Here is a 27,166-nt window from a genome sequence, read left to right on the forward strand (position 1 = left end):
TTACAACCAAATTAGTTTGAAAGCATCCGTGTACTGCTTTAAAACAAAAGGTAATAGATTCTCTTAAAATGTAACACATCTAAAACTCTCACAGTAAAGACAGACGGATCGGTGTACTCAAATGTTTACCGTGGTATGTTCTCCACCACCCAGCAGGCTGGACCTGAAACAACGTTGCCGGCGGCAAGTTTATGTAAGACAGTCTTGATTAACTTGTTGTGAAGGAGAGAACAACAACAGATACAAGTAGAGGAGAGTGGAAAAACGGTTTTATTGTCAAAGCTTGTTGTGTGATTGAAAGAACAGTCAGATTTCACATAGAAACCAATTACAGCATTCCTCAAACAAAATGTTGACACACAGAAACGACCAAATGTGGCCAAACGTAAATGTTGCATACAGCGTCACATTTCCCGACAAAATAACCCAAAGTTAAAAAAGTGCACAGGAACAGTGTTAAGAAATGCTTTCACTCGATGGAGCTCCCACACATTTAACACCAATAGACAGAATAAATAATCGTACGTGGAATAAACAACAATTGTTAAGAATTTTCGCTCCACACTGCTCGAAATACAGATGCACTTAATCAGAAACCCCCCCCCCCCCCCCCGCAGGTGATTAGACTGCTTCACTTGTGTGTAACTTTAAGATATGAATTTGTCTAAAGTGCATCAAAGGACACAACTTGTGTATTTGTACACCTCTCGATACAAACTTACTTGATTTTAGCCCCAGGAGCTTTAGGCCCAGAATACCTGAATTTGACAAAGACTTTGAAATTCAGCAGAAAACTAAACCCTGATCGATTTGCGAAGAAAAAACGGTGGAAACATTAACAAATTCACAAGGCAAAATTCTGAGCTTGTTGAATAGATTTTTGCGCAATTCATCAACATGTAAGTAATCTTCTTTTTCATCCAAATAAGTTGTCACAGGCCACGTTGTTATCCCTGACAGCAAACTTCCACTGACAAACTGCTCTTCACCACAAATCTCCAAGCAAAAGAACAAGGAAGAAGAGCACAGCAGGAGTCGATAAGACAGGAGCGGGGACGATTGTCTGGCCCGCACTCACCTTTACATTCTGAAGACACGGTAGCCTTGTGCCAGGCATGCAGAGCCCTTCTGATCTTACAGAGAGAAGCGAGAGAACGACTATGTACAGGCCAAGTGTCTCTATTCTCTTTGGCGAGTCTTTACATTATGTACAAAGAATACTCAGACGGATATTGTGAGCCCTCAGTTAGCACGAGCCATGCGGGACTCTGCGCCAAAGAAGTTAAGCATTATCTGGACAAGCTCGGGCAGATCGTAATCGTGCTTCCAGCCCCAGTCCTTCCGTGCGTTGGAATCGTCGAAGTTCATTGGCCAACTGTCAGCTGGAAAGAAACAGATAAGAAAGACTCTTAATAAAAAAAACGTGCTGGTTTTCATTAACAGCCTGCATCAGTTTCTGATTAAAGTCAGCCTCTTTGCCTTAAAGCCAGATTATTACACTTTTTGAAACAAGAAACACAATATAATAGAAATATAACGCACCGTGACTCAGCTAAATACACTCAGAGGTTTTGCTGCTACAGCTTTACTTGGTCTGGTATGACCAGGAGTTTATGGTGGCTAATGTTGGCTAACTTTAAATAGATACTGCTGTGTAAATGAGGTCAGTTTGTTTACTTCGTACTCTACATTTCAGCACGTCAGTGATAACAAATGGTGATTTAAAGCTGTTGACTCAAGAGAATCTCAAGAAATGAAGGTAAAACGTATGAATTGTCTTGTATCTAGCACTTGTGGCCACATCTTTCAGTTTGCAACAAAAGGAGACATACCGATGGCCTGCCGTACGTGGTCGATGTCATACGTGACCTCTAGCTCGGGCATCTGCTTCTGGAGCTCCTGGGCCAGTTCCTCGGGGGTGAAGCTCATGGCGTTGATGTTGTAGGTCCTCATGCTCAGCGTGTCAGCCGGCGCCTCCATTACCTCCAGCGTGGCACGCAAGCAGTCGTCAATGTACATCATGGGCAGCCGCGTGTTGTGTTCCAAGTTGCACTCAAACTTGCTCGTCTTGATTGCATCGTGGAAAATCTGGACGGCATAGTCTGATCAGAGACAGAAATAAAAAAACATTGTGATTATTTCAATTCTGCTGAACCTTAGTGCAACGAAAGGAAAAAGTGCAACAGTCAACAAATCTTATGAAACTGATTTTAGGTGTGACGGTTGTGGTAGCTGTACAGACAAGTGAAAATATGAAGATAAACCTGGCGCCCTAAAACTACAAGCTTCAACAACTCTCTGGAATGAGTCAGTTACATAACAAACATGTGACATGACGGGAACGGTACAGGAATAGACAACATTAAAATTGAAACCTTATCTCAACATCATCTCTCTCACCTGTTGTGCCGCCCCCTGGCATGGAGTCAGCAGAGATGATTCCTGGGTAACGGAGACAGCGGAAGTCCAGACCGTAACGGTGGTGGTAGTACTGCCAAGGAAAAGAGAGGAATCCTTTATTGATAACATAATGAAAATATGAAATGGGTTCTCACAGCATATACCAATATGCTACAATAAATGTAACAACAATTTAAATGTGGGAAGAGAGGAATCATGCCAGTATATCCAGAGGAGTGTATGGTTTATGTGGCGTCTGTGACAAAAAGAAAGAAATCTGAGATCTAACCTCTCCCATCAGCTCAGCGTGAACTTTGGAGACACCATAGATGGTGCGAGGTCTCTGCACACAGAGATCTGGTGTCGGGTTGCGGGGAGAGGTGGGACCAAAGGCACCGATGGTGCTAGGGACAAACAGACGCAAGCCGTGCTCCGCTGCAATGTCCAAGATGTTGTGAAGCCCTGAACACACACAAAGAAGCATCCCGTTAGGACGTCACACTTCACCTACGCGTAAGGGAACGATGTTTTACTCTAATTACTGTGACCTTTCGACCCAATAAGATGAAATTAGCAAGTGCTTACCGGTGATGTTTACAGAGCGCGCCAGGGCTACGTTCGCCTCTCCAACAGCACTGAGGAGGGCGCTGTAGTGAACCAGCCAAGTGATGCGGTTGTTCACCACTATTTCCCGCAGGTTCTTGTTGTCCAAGATGTCCGAGTAGATGAAGGGGCCTGACGGTGATAAAGGTGATTGAAGTATTTATGAATCAGCGGTTCAATTCTTATTGTATAAAGTATTTATTTAGAAGTCATTGTATCATTGTTACGCAAAAGTATATACTGTATATGCTGCTTGTGTTTCAGGGCCAATGCCAGCTGGTAATAGATCTGCACTGTCATGAATTACTGTGAAGTTACGGTGGATTTTCAACCATATCTTACAATATTTCATAATAACTGTAACATACAGTTAAATGTTCATCCATTGCATGTAAATTAACAGTGAATGCCGTCAATTAACAATAACAGCAGACTATCGTAATTTAACAGCATGATACAGTATTTTTTGTGAAGAGGTGGATATACGCTTCTTTATACAATTTCAGTGAATCACAATCCATCCATCGTACTGTCTATTGTAGGTTAATGTGTCTGTAATGACTATAGAATATTTTTATTATTCAAACTGCTCATTGCCTACAAGTGACAAGACGTGACCGACTGCTCCTGAACGTGACTTTGGCCACAACAGCTTCAGTTCATCCTTCTGAGCCATTTGGAGATCACTTGGTCTGTTTCATTACATTAGGTTGCTTATATTAGTGGAGCTAGCTCTGTAACGTTAGCTAGCTCGAGCTCAATTAGCCTCAGAAAGGTTAGCTAGCTAACAGCATAGCAAGTTAAGTTAACATAAATAAAGTTAAATGCCAATTACAGTGTTAAGATGTAACATTAGTAACCTAACTTGTGTTTACTTGTGCTCTTATAGAACAGCGTGGAGTGGTATGCTGTTCAGAGGTAGGTACCTATCCCTGTAGTGGTATGCTGTTTGGCGGTAGGTACCTATCCCTGGAGCGGTATTTTACGCTAAAGTTGTTTATAGTGTGTCCTTCCCCTTTCTTGGAAACATTTCTCAAACAGCTCTTACGGTCTTGATCAATATTTCTTTCCTGTTACATGTTTTCAGCGCGAAGCTGTTAAACCCATTTCTTCTTCGTAAAGCTCATTGCTGGACATTAGCAGAACAAAGTCACCATGCGTCACATATTGATTTAGAGGAATTTATCAACATAAGAACAGGACAATGTGACTTCCTCTTACGCATGAATGAAAGAAAATCAATAAGAATGAGACAGGCTTTGTTTGTTCTGTTATTTGGCAATAAAGCTATGACTCATTTGTAACATATTAACCACCTTCATTTTCAAATCCATGAATTTTTAAAGGGTCGCGGAATTAGTCATAGCTACACTCAACAAACACACAACTTTGTGGATTTCGATGTGATGAAAGATTTTCTGGACACTAAAGAAATATAATTGCATGTTTATGACATCTAGGTCTTGTCTCTTGAGGGTGAAGGCACTTGAATGGACGTAATGCAATCAGATACACCCTCCTGCCATCTGGCCTGTCTTGAAATGAAAACGTCACTGAATCTGATTAATTTTCAGACGACAGACTCCAATACAGACTTCTATACGAGTTGACTTACCGCTGTGGAAAACATTGCTTGGAGGTTTCCTGATGTCGGACAGAATGACGTTGTTCTTTCCAAACCTCTTTCTGTGAAGCAGGAAGCCATTGTTACACAACTTGAAAACAGTTCAGAAATGATATTTTGTAAACAAACTAATTAGAAATCGTACCTCAACAGTTTGGCGAGCCCCACCCCGAGCTGTCCCAGGCCACCTGCATAACATGGAGAGAGAGAAACACAGGTGTCATCACACCGCACAAATCACCAGCAGCTAATATTCATCAGTGCGGGTCTCCATGGAGACTGAAGTAACTAAGAAGGAGAGTGGGCAGTAAGAAAAAGAAGGTCAGAGCACTACACGCCCACACTTTTAATCTTCAGCCTTTTCTACGTTCATTTCCAAACTTGTTAAAAATCCTGGTGGTCTTCAATCTCTGCAAAGCCTTCATCTTACCATGTATGATAGAAAGAGGACTTTGCTCTACGATGTTTAACAGGTGTCATAAAATGCCAAAAAAACAAAACGTACCTGTAATCAGCACCTTGGGGTGGTCTGTTTCTGAGAAGGACACGGAGTGGAAGCTGGCATCAGAAGTCACCTGCCGAGGGGAGAAGCTGATGTTGCGTACAGCCACTGTTAGGGGCTGACAACCGCACCCCGGGGTGCTGAGCAGAGCCTGCTTGACCACCTTGCTGAGGGTTCTGATGACAGGCATGCTGGTATCTGCGGTGGAAAAAAAAGGGAGTTCACACTTTAGGGTGAAATCTGTCAAATTCCACAGGCATGAGTGAAAATCGGTGTGTCAGGAAAATTCTCTTTATTTTCCCACAAAATCTATGAAAGCCACATATTTTGTATTTTTTTATACGTTTGACTGCCATCATCTGGTGGCCTCTTAAAGTACATTTCTCTCTCTACTCTCTACATCTACTCTCCAGACCTCAGGCGCCAAGAGACAGACAGCAAGAGGACTGGAGGACAAAAACTGGCACTGAGGGAGGTGAATTCATTTACTTTATTTTAAATGCATCTGCGGCAAAAACGGCAAGAATTGAAACGCGACGATGAAAAACGATCGGAGACTCGAGAACATATGCCAGCAGGGAAGACACGTAACGGTAGTTGAATGCAAATTACATGCTATTGTTTCCAAAGACACGCAAAGGAGCACTCGAGCGCATATCAACCGCAAACACTTTAATCGAGTGCACAGATGGGGCATCACTCTAGAAATACATTCCATCATGCATTTAACTTGTTAGAGTATCAGGCAACTTTCAGAAAAGATGGAAAACTGAGTCAGCACATTGTCACCGTCTATCATTTAAAGAAGTTAACAGCGGAGGCGGTTTAATCCAACAAAACGCAACCTTTTCTTCATTTGTTCATCACTGAGCCGCCTCGACTTTTGCACAACACATCATTTCAGAAGTGGACTTACCGAGAGCGACGCGAGCTTCCCCAAAAAAGACAGACAGAGATGAATTTGAGCGTATTTATATGGCCGTGCCTTCGACGAGAGCCAATCAGGGAGAGAGGGCGTATGCTACAGTAGCAAAGGAAAACAGTGCCAAGATTTGGAAATATTTTTTTTTTTAGGAAACTTCAGGAATCTTGTCCCTTGGGACACCTCATACAATAATTCACATTTAGAGTAAAATGGCATCATGTAACATCTACAAGTGTATTCTTATTATAAGGGAGATCATACATTAAGCATCAACAGTAAAATGAATGTTTCAGACTATTTTGCGCGAAAACATAATCGCACTTGTTCCGCCTTGCATGTGGCACTGATCCCAACCCTCCTAATAGCATGTGTGGTTGACTGGTGTGCCAAAAAGGCTAGACGTGCACGTAAGCAGTTGTGTAAAGGGGACTCAGAGCTGGTCTCCTCTGGCACCTGATGCCACTCATCTATGCACTTAAGAGAGGGTTGCCGATCTCCTTTACCACGTAGACTATGGTGGCGACGAGCTTGACGCATTTTTTTTTATAAATGAGTTAGAACGACCACTATTTGAGATACAACGTAGATTTAAAATGGGGATATGTGAGACGCATTCAGAACATCCTGACAAATGAAACCAGGCCAGCGCGCCGGAGTGAAGCTGTCTCCCGGCACATGTCAAGGCTCAATGCGTCGGCAGTCTGGTACCTGATATAATTAAAAAGGAATATTTGCTTTGGCCAAAACACACACTACAATTTGTCAACAGCATATTAATAAAGGCAGCGCGTGATCGCGGTATAGACAAATAGAATATTGATACATCAGGTTAAGATTGTTTAACAGGCATTTAAGTATCCATATCTAAGCGGACTAATAAAGGAAAGGGAGCAGTTTACTCACCGGTTAATCTTCGGGACTAAACAGTAGAAAACTGGCGTCTGACTTGCTTTGAGAATTAGATGCAGTTTCCTCCTTTGGGCTACAGCGCTCTCAAGCGACGCTTGTGTTTTCTCCGGCTGCTGTTGCATCAGCTTGGCATTCGGGCTATATATCAGCGGCCATCTGGTTTCGCTGGAAGCCGGCTTTCTTCTGATTGGTGGAGAGTGGGAGGTGCGGTCCTCCCTCACAGACCACGCCCACCGAGTCAGCGACACCCAGCGCCACGCTGCACACGTCCTCGGCCTGGCTGCCGGTCCTATTCCTGCGTCCGTTCAGTACTGCCGCTCAAACCAGGGGCTACGTTTTTATGCGTGATGTGATATGCTTACATCTGTTCTACTTTCTTTTTTTTTTCTTCCTGTTTATTTGTAAATGATGTGTCTGTACGTGCAGAGCAACGAAAAATCGGAGTCAAATTCCTTGTATGCGTACATGGCCAATAAAGCTGATTCTGATAGGCTGGGTATATCAGTGATGGAGCCTTTGATGATGTAAAAAAAATGACCCTTAGGCCATATTTTACATTGTATTATATTATATAATATGCTGATTCAGCTGCCTAATGGGCTACTTGTTCTATTGAATATTTAAATAGCCTGCTTTGTCAGACAAACAGTCTTAACCCCAAATATATACCACTGCTACAGCTGTTACTACCACGACTACAACTATGGTGGAATGAGTACATTAACTCAAGTGCAGATTTGAGGTGATTGTACTTTACTTACTAGTATTTCCATCTCATGCAACGTTATTCTTCTTATCCAATCTCAAAGGTAAATATACTTTTTACTTCACTACATTTGTCTGACAGCTTTGTTTACCTTTCACCACTGAAAGTCGAGGATTAACAAGGATGACCTCACATGTCTATCCTGCAGATATAAAAGGCCTGTACAAATACTGACACACAAGTCAAAGCGTAGCAGGACAACACATGAAAACAAGGGAAAAACAGATGCATCCTTGGGATACAACAAAGATGAGCAAACAAAAATTGTTTGTAAAAGCACACCAAATCATTGTGGCTGCACTGCAGGGTTTGTAACATTACAGGGAAAAAAAGGGAGTGCCTCCTTGATTGGAATGCAACTAAATGAATTAATGTTCATCAAGGGAAAGGTGTGACGTGTGCACACAGTCCGTTTGACTTTGAGGGTTGTTTGTGGGAGGGTTGAAGAGGTTGACGATGCCTCTGATTGGAGCGAGCAATGGGTGGGCCTTCTGCACTGGCATGTGAGTGGTGGAAGGGGTGCACACCCCGCACCTGCATCACCCAGATGAAAACAAGTTCATCTGGAAACTGACATACCGTTGCTGAGAAACAGCGATTACCACTGGACCTGTAAAGGGAGGGCAGACACAGTCCTCCATTGTTCAAAGAGGCTGTCAAGGCTTCCAGCCATGAATTCAGAGTCGTGACTGACCCAAGGCCACAATGGAGAGAAATGGTGCACTGCACAGTAAACACCGGCTGCCATCCGATGCCTCCACGAAGCACCTGATCCCTGGCTATTTATTCCCCCAGTCACCCTATCAGATGATCATTTCGTCCCAGCGTTGGCAACAGATTTAGCACGGTGTGTGTCTCGTGTTTACTAATTCTTCCACATGACAGGACGGTATGGGAAATTTGAATCCTGTCCCGTTAGTCAACAATATTTTATGTAAAACTGAGTGTTATGTCTCTTTTTGTGTGCAAACTACGCTTAAAATAGTCGTGTGAAAGAAAATAAACAGGAATGATTTAAGAGCCACTGGATTATTAACATTCATGTTACTGTAACATGATATCAATATTCCACTTTTTGGAATATCTGTAACTTCCCCTTGCAGGAATTCTTTTTTTGGCAGCTTGTGCGCAGACGAACATTGACATATTATCACCTTATAGTTTCTTATGATGAATGTTTGAGCATATCTGCGTTCACCAGCTCGTCTCTAGCTTTGACTGTCTGCTGTTTTTAGAGGTCTTCCACCAGAACAGCTGCATGTTGTGACTACAAAATGCGTTGCTGAGAGCGATGACACTGACTCAAAGAGTCATTTTGAGTGTTATAAAATGAATACATCAGCAAAGTTAATCAAATAACGTAAGATGGAAACAAATAGTCAGGGCTGTGAGAACAGAAGAATCATTAAATCATTACAAAATCAAACATCGTTTGTGCTGTAGTCTTTAATGGCTTGAAACTTTAAAAAAAACATTTAATCTTTTGAACAGCAATATCATTTTACAGAAACATTGATAAAAGTAATAAAAAGTACATTTTTTTGCGTTATGATTTTGCAGTAAGGCATTGCACAAACACCGTAGAGCAACAATCATTTATAAGGGATAACATTAAGCATAATGCAAGCACAGCAAATTTCCACAATTGTCAATCTAACCGTCACCTTGATACAATGCATTGTTCCATTGTTCCAGGTACGGTGTAGTAGTTTTTTTTGGCAAAAGGAAAACATGTATATAGTGCAGCTATAAACAACATTCCCTTTATAAAGCATTTTAACGTAGTGGCTGGAATCAGTTCAGTGTAGTGTTCGTCAAGTCATTATTGAAGCAAAAACAGATTAAATGTATCACGATGACTTTGACACAAGTAAACAAAATGCAATTTCTTGCTGGCAAAACAAACTAAACTGGCCAAGGATGACCACTGTGGATTTAATTGAACCCCCAAAAACTGCCATTTATGTTGTATTTAAAGTGCAGCATACAGCTTTCTTAATAGTATTACGCAAATAAGAGCTACCTTCGCCCATTGACAGCATTGAAAGATGATCTTCATGTCACTATGCCCACAGACTTTAAGTGGATCTGCTTCTTTAATGAGTGCAAGTAAACAACAGTGTTTTAATGTGACTGTCCTGGTCATGGACTCCACAGTACGAAGAAAAGAATCACTTTGGATGCAAGACATCGACACTGAAGTGAAATACTGCTCGTGTCATTTGTAGTCTAATAGCTTGAGTTTGTTGATATACATCGACATGTTTGAACGTTTTAATATGAAGTCATATTGTCTAATATGCCGACAGCTGGTAAATACTGACAACAAAACGTATGCTACGAGAATTCGAATCATACTTTCTGATGTTGAACATGCCTTTCACACAAAGTGCATCAGTTCTGGATCTTAAACTAGAAAACAGCAGATATGCATTTCGTTTAATAATGTGCTTGAACACAACTATTATATAACTCATTACCAAAATATAAATTGGTCTTGAAAGCAATATTTCACATAAATATGTTTTTACTTTATAAGCAGACAAACCTCCACGTGATCATCAGTCATATGACCAACATGGCCAGTGTTACATATGTGACTACATTTTTTTATGACGCTTAATAAGATTGGAAAAAGATAAGCAGGCGAGCTAACATTTTTATAAGTGTGTGTGTGGAGTACCTCCAGCCGCGGAATGTCAGTAATGATCAGATAAACATACGCGATATCGTGTCTCCCCTCCCCCCCCATCGTACAGCACTACCTACGCTTATTACATCATCTCACATGCTGCCTTATATCACCATATATGTTGCCATAGTTACTCTTCAGCGGCCTATACATTCAGCAGGATGAATCGGATCAATGCCCAAAAAATACGGAGGGATTGAGAAATCAGAGAAGGTCCCTGAATGTCAGCGAGTGTGAGACGTGCGGGGGGGGGGGGGGGGGGGGGGGGGGGTTTACGTTTACATTTGTTTTTTATGAATCAGGGCCCTCTGTCAGCCCATTCAGTCATATAAACTGTGTGAACGATATCTGCATGAACGAGCGGTTGACTTTGAAGGTAATATGGGTTTAGTGCCTTGTCATTTCATTTATTTTTCTGTGAGGGAAACCAAAATGTTTCATCGTCAATCATATACAAAAAAAACCCCTCAATTAAAACAGTTTGAATTATACATTCTCAGGTATCTGAGAAGAACATAACCAAAGCCAAAAAAACTTGGACATTGATCCCGTTAATGTCCTTTGTTATATTTTCACATTGTTTACCTCTTTCATCCATCTGGCTTCCTTTCACAGCTCTCAATCTCTCCCCCCCCCCCCCTCTCTCTCGCTATGGCGTCTGCAGCAGAGGATCTTCAGTTTCCAGCTGGGCCAGCTGCCTGCGCAGGCTGTTCACTTTGTTTTGAAGCTCCTTGTTGTATTCAATTATATGTACCATTTCCTCGTAGGCCTCGTCCAAACACTTGGAGGAGCGGTTCCAACGGAGGAACACTCCTGTAATAGAAGACAGAGTAGAGCACTGTGAGTGCTATATATATAAAGAACAAAACCTACGACAAGGAAGCAGTTTATCTTTTTCCTTTCATGCGCTAACAAATACGAGTCTACAGACGACAGCCCTGCTGTGATCTCAACGCTAAAGTGATCACAATGCTAACAAGCGGATTTTAGCAGGTAGAACATCTACCATGTTCACCGTCATGGCTTAGCACGTTGGCACTGAGAGTGATAAACACACATAAACTGAGTGTAAGTCCTTCCTTTCCTTCACTGGTCTCTATGGTGGTAGGTGGGGTACTGTGGTAGAGGAACCTGTGGGAGTGAAATTCTAGAAACACAAATATGACGACACAGATCTGCTCTGTTACTGGAATGCTCAACACAGCGGGGAAGTCAAATGAGAGTGTGTCAACGACATGAGCTTTTTCAAATCTAAGCCATGTGACAATACAGTAAAGCATTTAGTCACTTCTCTCACTCATTGGTGGGGACTCAATTATTTTGTCATGATGTTCTCTATATTTAGAAAGATATTCGTTGTTTTGCAGGAAAGGTATTTGAAATTAATGTTGGAATTAATAAATGTATAAATAAATAATTTGAAATGTTGGACTGCGGCGGTTGTTTAGTTTTTGATTCGAGGGGATAATGTGTGAGTTCATGAAACAGATGTACGGACAGGATTTAAGCATTTTTGTTTCTGGATAATGAGGTAATTACAAGACAATCAGTGGTGTATAAAGTACTCAAAAGCCATACTTGAGTAAAAGTAAAGATACCTTACTGGAAAATGACTCCAGTAAAAGTAAAAGTCACCGATTAGAATACTACTTGAGTAAAAGTCTTAAAGTATCTGATATTTATTGTTCTTAAGTATCAAAAGTCATTTTCTGATATTAAATGTACTTAAGTATTGAAAGTAAAAGTACAAGTAAATGCTGTTAATAAAAAAGCAAAGGGTCAGAATTTTGAGAATTATGATGTTTATTCTTTTAAGTGCTGTGGCACCATGACCAAGGACATGAGCTGTGTTGACAATAATTGGGTTGGCTGTGATCCATTCAGGAGCAACAATGTTCAACATAATATATTTTACACAAGTATACTTTTGCATCTACTATGAACTTATCATAATTCTCTGAAAGCGATATGACACTATGAAGTAGTTGTAACTTTATAAGTATGCTCATTCCGACTAGAGGATGTAGAGGGCAAATGCATAATATTATGTTCAGCAAAAAATATCCACTTGATGCATCAGGTCAGTGTTTAGAGAAAGGACACCTGCCTTGTAAACTCCTATGGGCCTGATTTGTACAATAGGCAAAGGTTTTGCTCAAGCTGAATCTGCAATTGGGCGACTGCGACCATCATAACTCCATCTGATCATCCACAACATGACTCAAATATCAAAACATGATCAATACTAAAGCAGCACCGAAACAACCCAGTCATTACTTGAACCTGAAAAATGTCCTGTTCATCTTCAAAATACAATTCTAGAATGTAAAGAAGTTACATTGTATTAGAATGTATTCTTTACATTCTAATGGAGAGTTTGACCTCTTCATGTAACATTGTTCATAAATACTGCAACGTGTATGTTTCAGTATTTATAGTGGCTCACAGGGGTCACTCAGTTTATTAGCAGTGCAAATGGTGAAATCAATGGCGCCCCCTCCTAGTGGGATTACAGAATGTCTGTCAGAGCAGAAACGTAATAAGGGATGAGATGAACAATTTCCTATGACAGCAGTTTTTCCATCCATTGTTCCTCTTTGTGGAATACTGATTCACTTTCAGTCTATGGCCTAACTTGAGAGACAATGCTACCAAACATTAAAAAAACCACAGCTCCCATTCACTGTTCTGACCCCGGCTTCATTCACCATTATCAAACTCTCTCTACAAACCCACACAGGTGTGAAACCATTGCTCCAATTTGACATTACTCAACCGTTGGGAGGAAAGTAACCCGACGTGAAGTCATCCACCCTGCATGTGTCATCACGTGGAGTGATTTGGGTGTGTTCACAGCATAACCGAGAGCAGCATATAAACATAACTTTCAGATGGAAATGTCGTATTTCAGGGATCTGATAAACGGCAGTAGTTCATTCGCTGAAAAATATGAGGATGTTTAAATAATTGACAAAAACACAAAATTGGTCAGCCGTTTTCCAGGACGTGTGGGAACTCTGTAACAATTGTTTCAGGCGTTAGTGAAGGGTTAACTGTTAACTAAGACAGGCTTGGGTTCAGGCCCAGCCCGAGCTTAAACAAACCGCGTGAGTCACGCGTTTAAACAACCACGTCAGCAGTGGTGGAGCCTGCTCTCAAATTTACATCAACAAAACTTAAACTGTGTAAACAGCTACTAGTTTCAGCCCTTAAGCTCTGTGGGTGTTTTCCCTTCTACCGTCTCTCTGAAAAGGTATATCATATATATATAATCTCAGTCACTGCATGTGTTTTGTGTTTACCTTCCCACAGCAGCAGACTCTGAGGGGCCACAGAGGGCCAGATCACAAGACTGTTGGCCTCGTAGAGTGGGTTGGTCAGACGCTCCAGTTCTTGGGGCCGGTTCACCCACGACCAAAGGGACACAGTCTTCTCAGGCAGAGACAGCTTGGTTCTACGGAAAGGGGTGAGAGGGTGTTAACCAACGGTTAACCAATAGGAACAGTGGTTGCCGATATAACAATGACACACCCCCTGGATGAACAAATTATTTTTTTGTATCCTTACATCATTACCACACTAATGGCCTACAATCTGTATGAAGTTTCATAAACACTGTGTGTATGGTTGACATAAGCTGGTAGAACAAAGACTTCCGACTCACCTCTCAGCTGTACTGTTGCCCAGGAAGGTGCCGAACTGAGACGCATAGGCGTGTTCAAAGACCAGCACCAGGAAGCTCTCGCTGAATTCAAAGGAACATGGAAACTGGCGAAGGATCTGCCACACACAGTCCAAGAAGAGGAGGAAGACCGGAGCCTCTTGGCGAGGCTTGCTGTTGGAGAAGGCCGACATGGCGCAGCGCTGGTGGAACGGGTGACCCGCCTGAGACAGATGGTCAAAGAGGTGAGCGGGGGTCCAAAGACCATGTCCATCTCGATATCAAAATGCTTATTGGACCCGATTATACTGCATGGAAAGGTGCATTTCATTTCCAGGCTTTAAAAAGGAAATACGCAATATGATCAAAAAGGTCGGATAACTTTACCTGAAGCCACTCTCCCTCCACCAGGCCCTGGAAGCCTCTGATGGTCCTGCAGGCCGGATCAAGGATGATCTGAGCCAAGGAGGTCACCTGCAGGGTGGAGTCTGTCCCCTCTGTGCCGTGAACGAGCACCGACGCTCCCTCCCTGAGACAATCACACATGATTACACGTCGTCATCGCCACCTGCTATACTCTGCTGTGCACAGATTAAACACTCAACACTGGGGTTTTTGAACTTCAGTGTGTTTAGAGCAGATAAAACGTACTGGCCCAGGATTAGGATTACAAGCAAATCAATCGTTCCCTGACCTGTCGATACACTGGGCCGCCAGGCAGGCCGTGGTGAGGATCTCCTTGACATGAGTCTGCCAGTTGGAAGCCTCCAGCTTGCTTAGCCAGCGGTCCATGCTGTGGGACTGGTCGTTACACGCCTCTACCAGCTTTATCAGGCTCTCTTGGAGGATGTTGGACCTGGAAATGATTCATATATAGAGAGTGTGAATATCAGTCATATGAATGCTGAAAAACACATAGTATCAGAGCCTTGTAGAACTCAAAGATTATTACTTTATGGATTCGCTCACCTTTCGATTGCCTTGTGAATCCTCCTCCATTGGGGGTAGTTAGCCTCAGACTCAAACCCTCCACCTCGAGCTTTGGCCTGCTGGGCAACATTGATGGTGCGCGTGTCGATGACGTAGCCACGTTTGCCCGGTCGCAGCGTGGCATTGATCAGCTTCTCGTCTTCCTTACACCGTCGCCCATTGGTGCCTGTCAGAGGCTGCCCTGCTCGCATCATCACCTGAAAGTGGAGGTGATTTGAGGTGATTTTCTGAAATTAAGCATTCCGTACAAATACGACTAAACCATGCCTGTAGAGAGACAGTATATCCAAAAATAATACTTTGCAGCAGAGACATAATCATTTAAACTCTGGTTCCCGGGCGCTCACCATGCCGTTCTTCTTGTGGTAGTAGCTAAGTACTGGAAAACGGCCGCCGTGACGGAAGGTAGCTACTTTCCTCAGTGTGTCGTCGTCAACATCTTTGGGCACTGCCACTAGAGGAGGGTATGAGGAACAGACACTGAAGTCCTTGTTGACTTCACTCAGTCTCCACTCATCTGTCTGATAAAAGAGATGGTGAAGGGGTTAAAAGAACGGTGTTACGCATGTGCAACAGAGGGCTGAGAGAATGTGAAGTACTGATCCTGTCCATACCATGGACTCCAAATCTTTAAAGGCCTCCTCTGGGAGAAATGAATTCCAGCCGTCTTCTATGACTTCAAACATGGGCCGGTAGAAGAACGGGTACATCAGGGAGAGTATGTCAAGCGTGGACAGAGCCTAGAGAGGGGAAAAGAAGAAGATGTATTCGTTCATGTACTCTCATTTGACATTTGAAATAGGACAATCTTTCAGGTAGTAGACATGAACATTATGCGCAGTTTTTTTGTTTTGTTTTACCTCAACAGAACTGGCAATGTTAAGACACTCCTCCATGCCAGGAATGTCGAGCTGGATCACCCTCAGGTCTTTACATTTGACTATGATGCTTCCCAGAGACCCCGCAAATCTGAAAGGGAAGTAGAAGAAAGGTAACCTTAAACAAATTCCCAGAAAAGTTATAGAGTGACCTCGTGTGAAACACTGTGGGATTGCCTTTCCGCATGTTCTTCTCGTGTTGGCTTTCCTTTCTGGCTTTTTTGAGTTTCCCCACACTAAAACACATACATGTTAACTATTAGTAATACTCCTGCCTGAATTTGGCCAAGGCACAAGCCTCAGAGCTAGAGTTGGGACTGTGCATTCAAGTGCAATCATTAGTTTTTTTTAGTAGTTTTTTATAGCCAACATGATATCCTCAATGCCATTTACAGCTCCCCCAGCCTTCTCAACCACATAACATGTAAAAAACACTGCAGTGACAGACCACAGTCACACTTCCTGTCCCAGTTTCAGATCCTCTCTCCGCTGTGAAAGTAAAGCGCACTAGAGAAAGACAGCAGTGGCATGCTCAGATCAGGTGCATGCAGTCAGAGTTGCATTGAAGGTAGGTGTAACCGCAGTCAAACACAACTCTGTTTCCTCCCTTGTTACTCAAACATATTTCACCAAATCAACATCCTGCTGATCTGCCTCTGTTTTCACAATGCTTTTTTTTTTTTTTAATAAAGAAGTCACACGATGTAAATACATTGTGCAACATCCCCTTTTCATGTGACGTTAACCTCTTTTTAACATAGCTAATTGTGAGAGTGATGTTCCGGGAAAAACAATGAAGGGAAAAGGTGTAAAATCCTCACATCAGTGAAGGAGAAAAGCTCATCACCTTTTCTCTATGGAGTCAATGTTTGAGTGAAGCAGCCACAGTTCCTCAGTGTTGTCCTGTCTGGAGGAGAGAATCAGGTGATGCCCAGTCAAACACAGGGTCCCCTCCACAGTGGGCATGAAAGGCCGATGTAGGACAACCCCATCCACCCTGGGGGTCTTTATCAACTCTGCAAACTCCATGATCTGAGCTGAAGACATCACAGCAAAGACATACAGGGGAAATACATTTTATTTAAGCATATGGACAACGCTACTGATGAACTAACGTTACTACTGACTGCTTCAACATAATACCTCACGTCCGGCTGTGCTGCTTTTAAAGAAATATATCGAGCGAATCGATGTCAATAAACCAATAAACGCTGCAGCAATCTGTCAGCTAACCTGAGGCTAAAGTTACATTGATTCAGGAAATGAAGTGGCTAACGTTGGCTAGCTAGCTAACCGTGACAGACCGTATGAATTGTCCGTCAATTTTTATACTTCCGTCAAAATGTAAACATCATTCTGTAAATGTACAGAGCAAAATAAACGTTTTTTTATTGACGGTAAAATGAGCTGTCGTTGCATTACCTGATTATCTTTTCCTTGTATTGTTGGGCGAGACTGGTACGCCCACATAAACAAGCCGACTGGAAACAACTGACCCGAGAAAATTTGCATTAGGACAATTTGCAGCACATTCCCAAATTCTTCTTTAATTAAGAAAAAATACTTTCCCAATGATTTAGATTAATATCGTTCCAGTGTGTGTTAATAACGTCAACTCGAGACTCAATGGGCACAACATAAGTAAGAGATGAAATATAAATGTATGTAAAAATGTATCATTCATATAGCCAGTATGTCAAGTCAAAAATGAAATTACCTTAGAATGTATATGGAATTTATTTTTAAGGTTAATCCATATATCGTCTATTCTTCTCCTCCTAAATGAAACACCTCACAGTATCAAAACGGGGCACTAGGTGGTGACATTGAAGGATTTTTGACTGATCTGCATTGCCCCATAATTCAATAACACCTTGATTTGAGATGCCTGAAAGGTACATTCTGCATGATCACAAGAAATAAATTATGATTATATGTTAAGATGTGTGTGTGTGTGTGTGTGTGTGTGACAAGGAGAGACTAGAGCCTCATTCAGACGTGTGTGTGATTATTCTCGCATAATTTGCTTGATTTTAGCCATGATTTCATCTTGAATTAAAAAATGTATACGACTACAGCTCTCTCTTATATAACTTGGTACTGAGCTCCAAAAGTTTGTTGCTCTCATAGAGGAGGCTGATCTTCCAAACTCAGTAGATCTGTGCTGTATCACACAGTCACCTCTGTTGGTCGTCCTGGTGGTCCTCCCGTTATCTGAGCACAGTGATATGAACTCTTTCAATGGAGCAGGAGACAGATCAGGGGGCAAGTGAATGATGAACGATCCTAACAGCTAGACGATGTGCTCCATCAACTAGACTCCTCTATTGCCAAGCTAGTAAACTGGACTTTTTGGCATCAAACTCAAGTATGGATTATTGTGGATTAATAGAAAGCTTTTCACACTCATATAAAAAACGATATAAATGAATTAAAATACAATTTGAGCCTAGATTTGAAGATCACAAGGGAGCCGGCTTAGCAAACAGCAGCTAGGAGTTTAGGAAAAAGCTGTTGCCTGAGGATTTTCATCTTTAGTTTTTGGGAAAGCGAGGAGGCCTGCCTGCTGATATCTCAAAGCACACGCCAACCTTCAATGCGAGACTCCCTAAAGAGGTGAACACTATTGGCGAGAGAAGAAGAGGACGAAGAAGAGCAGATGGGCCTATTTGTTTCATGCACATCTTTGTCAGGGCAGTGTGGGTTTATGCGAGCGTGTGTGATGTATTGTAAATCAGCACAGTATTTGCTCCAGTTGCAGCCTGTCTGGGCTTCACAATAGATGGTTTGCTCTGAGCCTTTCCAGCCATCATCACGCGTGTACAGACGCCAGGGATTCATTGAATGTGAAACCCGTCGTTGCTTTACAAACCAAATAACTGCCCTTCCTCTGAGGAAAAGATGCTTTGCTGTTGCTTTTTAAATTTTTTTTTAAAGAAGATAAAAAATAGCTTTCAAAGCAAATATTCAGTTCACAGCTCTACGCAGGATACAAAAGACTCTACTCTGTTTTATTTAACAGGATGCTTTGACAAATGCGTTGGTGCACAACAAGATGGTAACTTTTTTTTTTTATCTCAGCAGCTGAATTTTTAAAGAGTTAAAACAAAACGCTTTTTGCTCACTGTGCCTCTGAGGATGTCAGGGAGAAATATTAATAAACATCTCAAACACAAAACTACATGTTCCATTAAAAGTATATTGGATGAGTAACCAGTAGCTGTCAAACTGTGATTAAGTAGTTATCTCAGAGTCTCCAAATGCGAATAATCACTCACGTCACACGGATCAGATTTAGACATTTCTTAAAGCGCTCTGAGCATTTTAGAACATCATCCAGCAAAATGTGAAGGATTGACAGTCTGTGCCCACACACCTACACCATTACTCACCCAAGCTTTTCATTCACTTTCTTCTATTTAAAGTCTCATCCAACCTTCTGTTCTGAATGGTTTGCTTGGTGTTTGTTGTGTTATTTTGGGGATGTCAAGTGAATCACAGTCTGTCATGGGCCAGAGAATGATCACTTAATTAAACGTTGATGCTAATACCAAAATTATGTAATCTTATGTAAAAGTTATGTAAGCTGTGTGAGAAATTTGTTTATTTCTTCACTCAAAGCACTAACAATAGCCATATTGCCTCTGGGAGTTCCCACATTCCCATTAAAATTAAAAGCAAAGATGGAAAACAAATGAAGATTCCTCTTAATTCATCTCTTATCACCTCACTGTATGTGTCCCTGTATAAGTGTACCATGAAAAATGTCTTGATAAAATAATGAAAAGGCTTTGTAGAGATGAATTTTCCAGTAAAATCCACCAACATGTAATTTAGCTTTATACAATTAAATAACATTGCTTGTTTTATACTTTACATTATTCTGTGCTGTGGGAAGTCCATATAGCAAAGTGACCTAAACACTTTGGCAAGCCTCAGCAGCGGGAACACTCACACAAAGATTTGTCATCGGCTTCTCTTTGCTTGTATTGATTACACGGTCACACATCTAAAGTACAAAACATAAAATAGCCTTGCCCACAATGCATCATTGATTTGCTCCACCTGAGCACTTCGCTCACAGGGATGCAGGATTTACATTAGAAGTACAGCTGGGTAGAACGTATTACTATTCCCTCTGCAGGATCCCTGTGTGGAAATCACACACACGCACACACACACACACACACACGCACACACACATACACACACGCTATCTGATTTATTCATCTCTTCCTTGAGAGGCCTCTGAGTTTTTTCTTTCTACTCCTGCCTTGTATTCTTTTAAAGTCTGCTTTTATATTCTCCCACTCCATCTGCCTCACACACACACACTCATGTTAGGCCTGTGGTTTGTTTTTGTTTCAAATGACGAATGCCTGTTTGTTGCCCTGTGAGGCGGTTTGTGACAAATTGGTTAATGTGAATTATGGTTTAAATTGATGTTATTTGATTTTATTTTTTTTATTTTTTTTATTATTGCTGCAAGACATTTTGCTGCATTAAACCGCTTGCCGTCTCCTGTGGATATTAAAGCTGAGCGTGCATCTGGTGCTGCTCAAAAGGCATTGTGTAGGCCTGAAGGACCTGAGGAAGAAGAGGAAATGAAGGCTACTCAGATGAAACGGGATACCGTACTCGCTTGTGTGTATTCACACAAGCGTATTCACATTGAAGAATTTCTTTCAAGTTAAATCTGGCCTGGAGGAACGGCTTCACCTGATTCTTTTCATGCAGCATTACTTTTCTTGCACTTCTAAAACAAAAAGGACTTCCTTCTCCCACTGCTCACCTGAAAAGGTACAATTCACCAAGACAAGTGGTACTTTTAAAGGAACATTGAAAAGTAGCTCATATTATATGATGTATTTGGACATACTGGGACAAAACACATTTTTGTAGATTATGGTAATTCCTTTGATTGCTTTCAATAATAACTAAAAAAGAAAATAATTATTGTAACTGTGTTGTGATTAGTGCGGTGATATTCAAATATAACTGTTCATTGAAGTTATGCTTTGTTTGAATTGCTGTTTTTTTAACAATGTGAATCATTGAGCACATATACAAAGTACCAAAAACTACATTTTTGTTAATTTACTGACTATTTGGCAGTGGTTGAGAATAGCTGTTGTAAGGTATATCATAATGGGAGCAAACATATGGGTGTTTTGGTGTGAAACCAGAGAAGACCTGGTCCGATGAACCCAATCAGAAATAATTATGTGAGTTAATATGGCTTCGGGCTCCATCTCACTGGTCCAATGGAATCTCTTGTCCTGGCGGTGCAGAGAGAGAGAAACGCTTGCAAACTAGTCATGCTTCTCCTCTCTGTAATGTGTTGACATTTTGCTCCTACGTGATTTGTCATTGGTCACAAAACCAGCAGAGGTGAACATGATGATAATATTAAGGTCTCCCGCCGCTCAACAATGTGTTTTGTTTGTTGGATGTTTGAGTTTCACTGTGAAGAATGAATGTTTGACACCAGAAGGCTGTCTGGAGAGGATTAGCGAGACAACCAAAAGAAAAGAGTGGAAAGAAAGCATCCATAAAACACATGTAGGTGTTTATTTTACTACTTTGTCTATTTGTTTAATGAGGTTTTTCTCACTTCAGTAGCACATACATACACCAAACTTTCTAGTATTATTCCTATCCATATTCTGAAGGTTTATACAGAGGAGTTTGTTCATATATATTTCACAGCCAGATTTATACAACATTTGATTTACTGAAAACATTTTCATATTTACAGAGAGATCAAATCTTTTACACTCTTATTTTGTATTTTTCGCGATTTTGTGTGAACTGAGAATGATTTGGATGGATTACTAAACGGGTTCACCGGCACAGGCCAAGGGGACCAAAGTGTCACGGCCCTCCCTGGCTTGCACTTACAAGATGTCACTCAAAGAGAAAGGAACCAACCAGGAAGAGACTCACAATGACCACAAAGAAAGATAAACTATGGGTTTTAAGTTTAGTGCATGCATTTGTCAATGAGGGTCCTCAAAGAGAGAGCGAGAGAGAGAGAGAGAGAGAGAGAGAGAGAGAGAGAGAGAGAGAGAGAGAGAGGGAGAGACTTGTCAGTGAATGTAACACCTTGACTGCTGCCGAAAAACAAACGCTGCAGAAAGTGTTTTAGCAACCATTTGTAGAGATCTGGAGATAGATAAATTACATATTTTACCCAGAGGACATGCATGGTTTAGAAGCTGCCTATAGCACGAGTGTGCTTTATAGCTTCCAACGTCAACTTCCAATTGTTCATTCATGCAGCTGATGTCTATTGTCTTTAGAAAATACATCTATGATATGATTTCACAAATATGCTGAAAACATCTTAGTATCTGGAGGTATAATAAAAAGCACATGGTCACTGACCTCTTCATAGAGCAATAACTCATTGTGGGGTGCTTTTCTTTAGTCAGTAGGAGAGCTTTTGTTCTTGTTCCTCCTTCGTCTTACAAAAAGTGACCCAGTGTCCCTGTGACTGATTACCGTAACATGTTCAAACGACATTAAAGATGGTGATGAGGCATGTTGCATTACATCATGCAGTCCTCTCCTGCATATTTGGGGCCTTCAAACAGACACTAGATGGCAACCACGCTGAGAGGGAGATACAGTGTGTGGGTGTGTGTGTCTGTGTCTGTGTGTGTGAGAGAGAGAGAGAGAGAGAGAGAGAGAGAGAGAGAGGAGAGAGAAAAAAAGGGAGGAGGGGAGAGGTGGGGGATGAATAACGTCGGGGTGGGACAGTGGAGGGACGGTCTGCTCATGGCACTCAGCTTGCAGCTGGAGGAGAGCTGCATAGAGGGGAAACAACTGCGCAGCAGGGAAAGAGATTGAAACGCAGGTACAAATTGGTCGACTAGAGTTGGATGCATGAGTCCGAAATGAAATAGTTTGAACTTGTAGATTAGATTACTGTTATCGGGAGGGCATAGATCTGCAGTAGAGGGAAAGCAAGGCAAGATGCGCTGCGTCCGTGGCGCCACTGGTGCGCTATCCGAGGACAGAGTGAGCGATGGCGACGCACTGACACCCCGCTTTTAGATGGCTCCAACATTTGGGGTGCAAAACAGGTGTCAGGGAAGTGTCGTCACGAACCCCGGAAGCCGGAGGAGGTGGGAACATCAGAGGGAAAGATGGCAGCGAAATCCGATGGTCGCGGGGTCGTCACCGGTTTCGCCCAGCTGCACAACCTGGACGAGGTGGTGGGGACGGGGGAGGACGACAATCGGAACAGCAGCTCATTCCACATCTGCCACTGCTGCAACACCTCGTCGTGCTACTGGGGCTGCCGGAGTGCCTGCCTGCATTACCTCCGGGGGAAGGGGAAAGGGAGAGATGCGGCGCGGCCACCGCAGGAGGAGCGCCTCTGGCTGGACTGCCTGTGGATCATCCTGGCACTGCTTATCTTTTTCTGGGACGTGGGGACCGACTTGTGGCTGGCCGTCGACTATTACCACAAGCAGGACTTCCTGTGGTCAGGCCTGACCCTGTTCTTCGTGCTGGTGCCCTCGGTTCTGGTCCAGATCCTGAGCTTCAGGTGGTTTGTGCAGGATTACACTGGGGGCGGACTGGGCTCGGTGGAGGGGCTGAGTAGTCGTAGAACAGCCAGTCTGCAAAGAGACAGGTGCTGCCGCCTCTCTGTCTGGGTCTGGCAGACCGTCATACACATCTTTCAGTTGGGCCAAGTGTGGAGGTAAGACAAACTTCAAGTTCTGCCTTTAAAAGAATCACTTGAAAGCTCAAAAGCACGGTGTTTCCAGCTCCTCTCACTTTCTACAGTGACTCAGTCTTCTAACCTCCTCTTGACTGTCACCTGGTATAACCCGTTGTTGTGGACATGACTGTGAAAATCAGCACCGTGGTGATGCCATTACGCTCACCTCGTCTCCGCTATGTGGTGTCACACACGCCTGCCTCTGCATTTTCAATACATTCAATACATTTAAAGCCTTTTTTGCAACAATTCCCATGCCCTTAGCCAAATGTGTCCACACCGAACTGCTACAGCTGCCCAGCAATTGCGGAAAAATGTGATTATTTCATCACAGTGCGCCATTGCGCTTGTGTGGGGAGGGAAGAGGGCTATTTGTTCAAAGACGGACAGGTAGTAGCCAAAAGCTTATATGTGTACGTGTGCGCGCGTGCGTGTGTGCGCGCGCGCGTCTGAGTGTGTGTCAGGCACGGTCGCCTCAATTCACCCTCTCTACCTCCCCGCATACAATACTCAAACTCTGCATCGAGGCCAGACGAGCATCTGTTTTCACGGCTCACAAAACTACATCTTCCCCCCACAGACATGATGTCATCGATTCCTCTGCGACGCTCGACATCGCTGGTCCCCAAATCCGCTTTTTTGGCCATACAAATTGATGCGTTGGGGGACCGCGGGGATACTCAAGGTGTACGTGTCTGCGCGTAATCTGTGACATGTAGCAGCTACAGGCGTAGTAAAATGTGACACTGGTGCGCCCAGCTTATTTACACCATTTGGGCTGTTCAGCCGGAGCTTCTGAGCATCGAGTTGTTTTGGTGCAGACAGACGCAGTGGCTGGCATTTAATGGGGGGGGGGGGGGGGGGGGGGGAAGTAACGCATGACGGCTGAGAGGACTGCCAGCGGCTGAAAGAAATATGTAAAATAGCACACTGTGAGACTCAGAGGAAAGGGTCACATCATTTTCAGTCGACGTTTGCTGTGTTTATTTGCTTGCATCACACACTGAGACTGACCACTGATTCTGTTATTTGTGTCTGACAGCTGATCGAATAGATTTTCTATGCCATGATTGCAGTTTTAGTCTAACGCATGAGAACATTAAGTGCCACAGGCTAAATTACTCACATGGGTAGACTAAGAGTAACATCTGAACTGAAACTCACTGACCTTTTTTTTTTTTTAGCAAAAACATGCCAATTTCCTTATTGGAAACATTTTTCATCCAGTCTTACCATATCCCCCTTCATGATTTAGTCTAATTATAAGACTGACTTCCTTTCATGTGGCTGGAAAGAGCATCTGACTCCACTCTTATGTTCAAGTCAAATTTAGTGCATGCCTGTGCATCCCCTGTTAAGATGGGTTTTCCCAGAATGACACTCTGCATTCCTCATCAGACTCATTTTCAGCTGCACCTGAAGGCTATTTTATTGATTAGCTGCAGTCGTATTGGCTCAAGTTTATTTACTCTACTGCGGTGCAATTGATTCTTTTTGCTCATATCTGGAGTGAGAAGAAGATATGGAGAGTGCTGGGAACTGTTGCACATCATTAGTGTTCGTGGTTCTAGTGGTTGATATGAATGTAAATTGAGAGCATCTCAAGATGTCTAACCTCTGTTTCACAAGTAGGAGACATCTTTCTGTGGTGTCACTGGACAGGATGTAGCAACGTCCAGGGGGAAAACAAGATTACATTTCAGTCACATAATCTCACCATCACATTAGATTTTTGGTCATGTCTCACCCTTCTTGTATGCATGATGTACTTTATGGCCACCATTTTGCAGTTGAAATTGTAGGCTATAAAAATATTACCTGAAGATTGATGTCTTATGTCTACATTTTGGAAAATACGCAAATTCGCTTTCTGGCACAGAGTTACATGAGAAGACTGACACCCTCATGTCTGTATGGTAAATATGAAGCTACAGCCAGAAGCAGGTTAGCTTAGCTTAGCACCAACACTGCATGGAAACACCAGAAAAAAGCCAGCCTGGCTCTATCCAAAAGTAACAAAGTCCAGCAACACCTCTGATCTTCACAAATATACACACTATATCTGGTTTGTTTATTAATATACGAATACCGAAGCACAATCCTTAAATAGTGAGCGTTGGAGGTGCTGACAGGTGGATTGCTACCTTTCAACAGACCTAGGCGGTTTCCCCCTTTGTTTGAAAAAAAGAAAAGAAAGTGCATTGAAACTCGCTTATAAGGAACTCAAGTAAACATAATGTGTTGGTGTGTATGTTGTGACAGCGCAAAGCCTGGGGCGAAGGATCATTGTCAGGCCACTGTCTCCCTTCGGACTTGATCCGCCTGGTTGCTGGTTCGGGGTTGAGGGTCAAGAGCTGCTCTTGTCAGCTTACTGAGAGTTCACAACCTAAGACCAGCAGAGCTAACACTTGATATGGAGATTATTAGCCACTGTGAGAGGCCAAACCGCCAATATGTATGTTATCAAGCTACATTGCATTATGGGGAGTGAATATATATTTAACAGCACTGTGCTTTGCTTATTTTAGGTTTTAGTGCCATCACAGCCATTCTTCAGCAGTCTTAACAGGATGCTACAGTATCAGTTTGTGAAATGTTTTGCCTTCATAAGAACGCAACTGCTGACAGGAGTCAAAAACACTTCCTCATCATGTCTCATTACTCAATCCTGTTTTCATTTCTGCATTCAATTTGCTGCCTTCGCTCCGTGCACCTGCAGGACCGAGCCGATGACAGAATCACCGAGCTTGTTTTGCGAGTTATCTCCTTGTTAATTGCTGACAGGACGAGGAGGATCCCTCCCCCATCTGTAATCCCCACTCTGTCACAGGCTCTCCACGTCGTCCTCCCTGTGAATCAGCGGCGCTGCTTACGGTGTGTCTCCCTCAGCTTTAGAGATTCCGCTCACATGTGCTCAGGCACACAGCGGATCACACATACACAGAGGTCTCTTGGTGGTACGATGGACAGCTTAATCAGTGTAAACCCAAATTAGCATCGGACTGAAAAAGAACTGCATCCATCTTTGAAGCAAATCCATGCGGAAAGTTTTGAAAGCTCCCTGTTGTTGGGAAATCCCAGCAGACCTTTTGTGGGTTGTTGTCTTCTCTTTTAATTTATTAGAGTTGGAAGTGACTATATTATATAATAGGGAAATCTCTGTCGCTTCTCATTATACGATATTATATTTCTCAGAATAGAAAAGGGCTATGTACCAACCTCTAAGTAAATCAGTTAAAACATGTTTTAACATGGTTACAGATAACCCTGATCGTCTTTAGCTTGAGAACATTTTGAAAACAAAGTGAGCATTTCAAACTAGGTGTGGATGAAGTGGACATTTTGGAGGCAGGGCGGTCTAATGAAGACTAATGGCAATGTACTGTGGGAATGCATCACGGGAAATGCTGGATCCAGCAGTTTTGGATCTTGACCAATACTAGAAACTAAAGGTCAGGAAATCTCAGCCTCTGCTGATTTGATT

At 42.5% G+C, this 27,166-nt stretch overlaps 3 protein-coding genes and 1 long non-coding RNA gene across 7 annotated transcripts in view; 2 read left to right on the forward strand and 2 right to left on the reverse strand.

Moving 5' to 3' along the window:
* Positions 1–252: 252 nt before the first annotated feature.
* Positions 253–7,080, reverse strand: tdh (L-threonine dehydrogenase). Its single transcript, XM_079291071.1, has 9 exons — positions 6,958–7,080; positions 5,133–5,327; positions 4,773–4,815; positions 4,619–4,689; positions 2,986–3,135; positions 2,690–2,862; positions 2,401–2,491; positions 1,833–2,102; positions 253–1,382 (listed from the first exon to the last, which is right to left on the reverse strand). Exons 2-9 carry the CDS (start codon positions 5,317–5,319, stop codon positions 1,243–1,245), a joined length of 1,125 nt encoding a protein of 374 aa, XP_079147197.1. The 5' UTR covers positions 5,320–5,327; positions 6,958–7,080; the 3' UTR covers positions 253–1,242.
* LOC306793440 lies at positions 2,798–14,589 on the forward strand. Of its 4 annotated transcripts, XR_013772884.1 has the most exons (8): positions 2,798–2,913; positions 3,098–3,150; positions 3,893–3,958; positions 4,781–4,948; positions 5,543–5,604; positions 13,734–13,887; positions 14,113–14,327; positions 14,494–14,589. It is a non-coding gene; the product is annotated as an uncharacterized lncRNA (long non-coding RNA). The 4 variants fall into 4 exon arrangements; XR_013772885.1 differs by lacking the exon at positions 3,893–3,958; XR_013772887.1 differs by lacking the exon at positions 2,798–2,913 and having other exon boundaries at positions 3,032–3,150.
* Positions 11,071–16,979, reverse strand: mtmr9 (myotubularin related protein 9; the record flags this gene model as incomplete). The annotated part of the gene is made up of 10 exons (XM_079291070.1): positions 11,071–11,234; positions 13,724–13,875; positions 14,086–14,306; positions 14,470–14,611; positions 14,777–14,938; positions 15,052–15,269; positions 15,420–15,593; positions 15,687–15,812; positions 15,933–16,041; positions 16,798–16,979. The coding sequence occupies 10 exons, from the start codon at positions 16,977–16,979 to the stop codon at positions 11,071–11,073; spliced, it is 1,650 nt and encodes a 549-aa protein (XP_079147196.1).
* A 6,122-nt stretch (positions 16,980–23,101) lies between these two features.
* The window catches only part of xkr6b (XK, Kell blood group complex subunit-related family, member 6b), a gene marked incomplete at both ends in the record, with an annotated part of 39,639 nt that continues 35,574 nt past the window's right edge, over positions 23,102–27,166 (forward strand). The window contains one exon of the mRNA XM_079290531.1: positions 23,102–23,661. Within this exon, the coding sequence (XP_079146657.1) occupies positions 23,102–23,661 (560 nt within the window). The remainder of the gene's footprint in view (positions 23,662–27,166) is intronic.

Source organism: Melanostigma gelatinosum (assembly GCF_949748355.1).
Source record: "Melanostigma gelatinosum genome assembly, chromosome: 19".
Taxonomy (NCBI): domain Eukaryota; kingdom Metazoa; phylum Chordata; class Actinopteri; order Perciformes; family Zoarcidae; genus Melanostigma; species Melanostigma gelatinosum.

Bases quoted from the DNA above. Each gene is read 5' to 3' on its own strand.
- tdh (XM_079291071.1), bottom strand. From the start codon at position 5,319: ATGCCTGTCATCAGAACCCTCAGCAAGGTGGTCAAGCAGGCTCTGCTC. The intron at 4,816-5,132 runs GTACGTTTTGTT...CATGTTATGCAG, and splicing joins CCCCAAGGTGCTGATTACAG to GTGGCCTGGGACAGCTCGGG. The intron at 4,690-4,772 runs GTACGATTTCTA...CCTGCTTCACAG, and splicing joins GGGCTCGCCAAACTGTTGAG to AAAGAGGTTTGGAAAGAACA.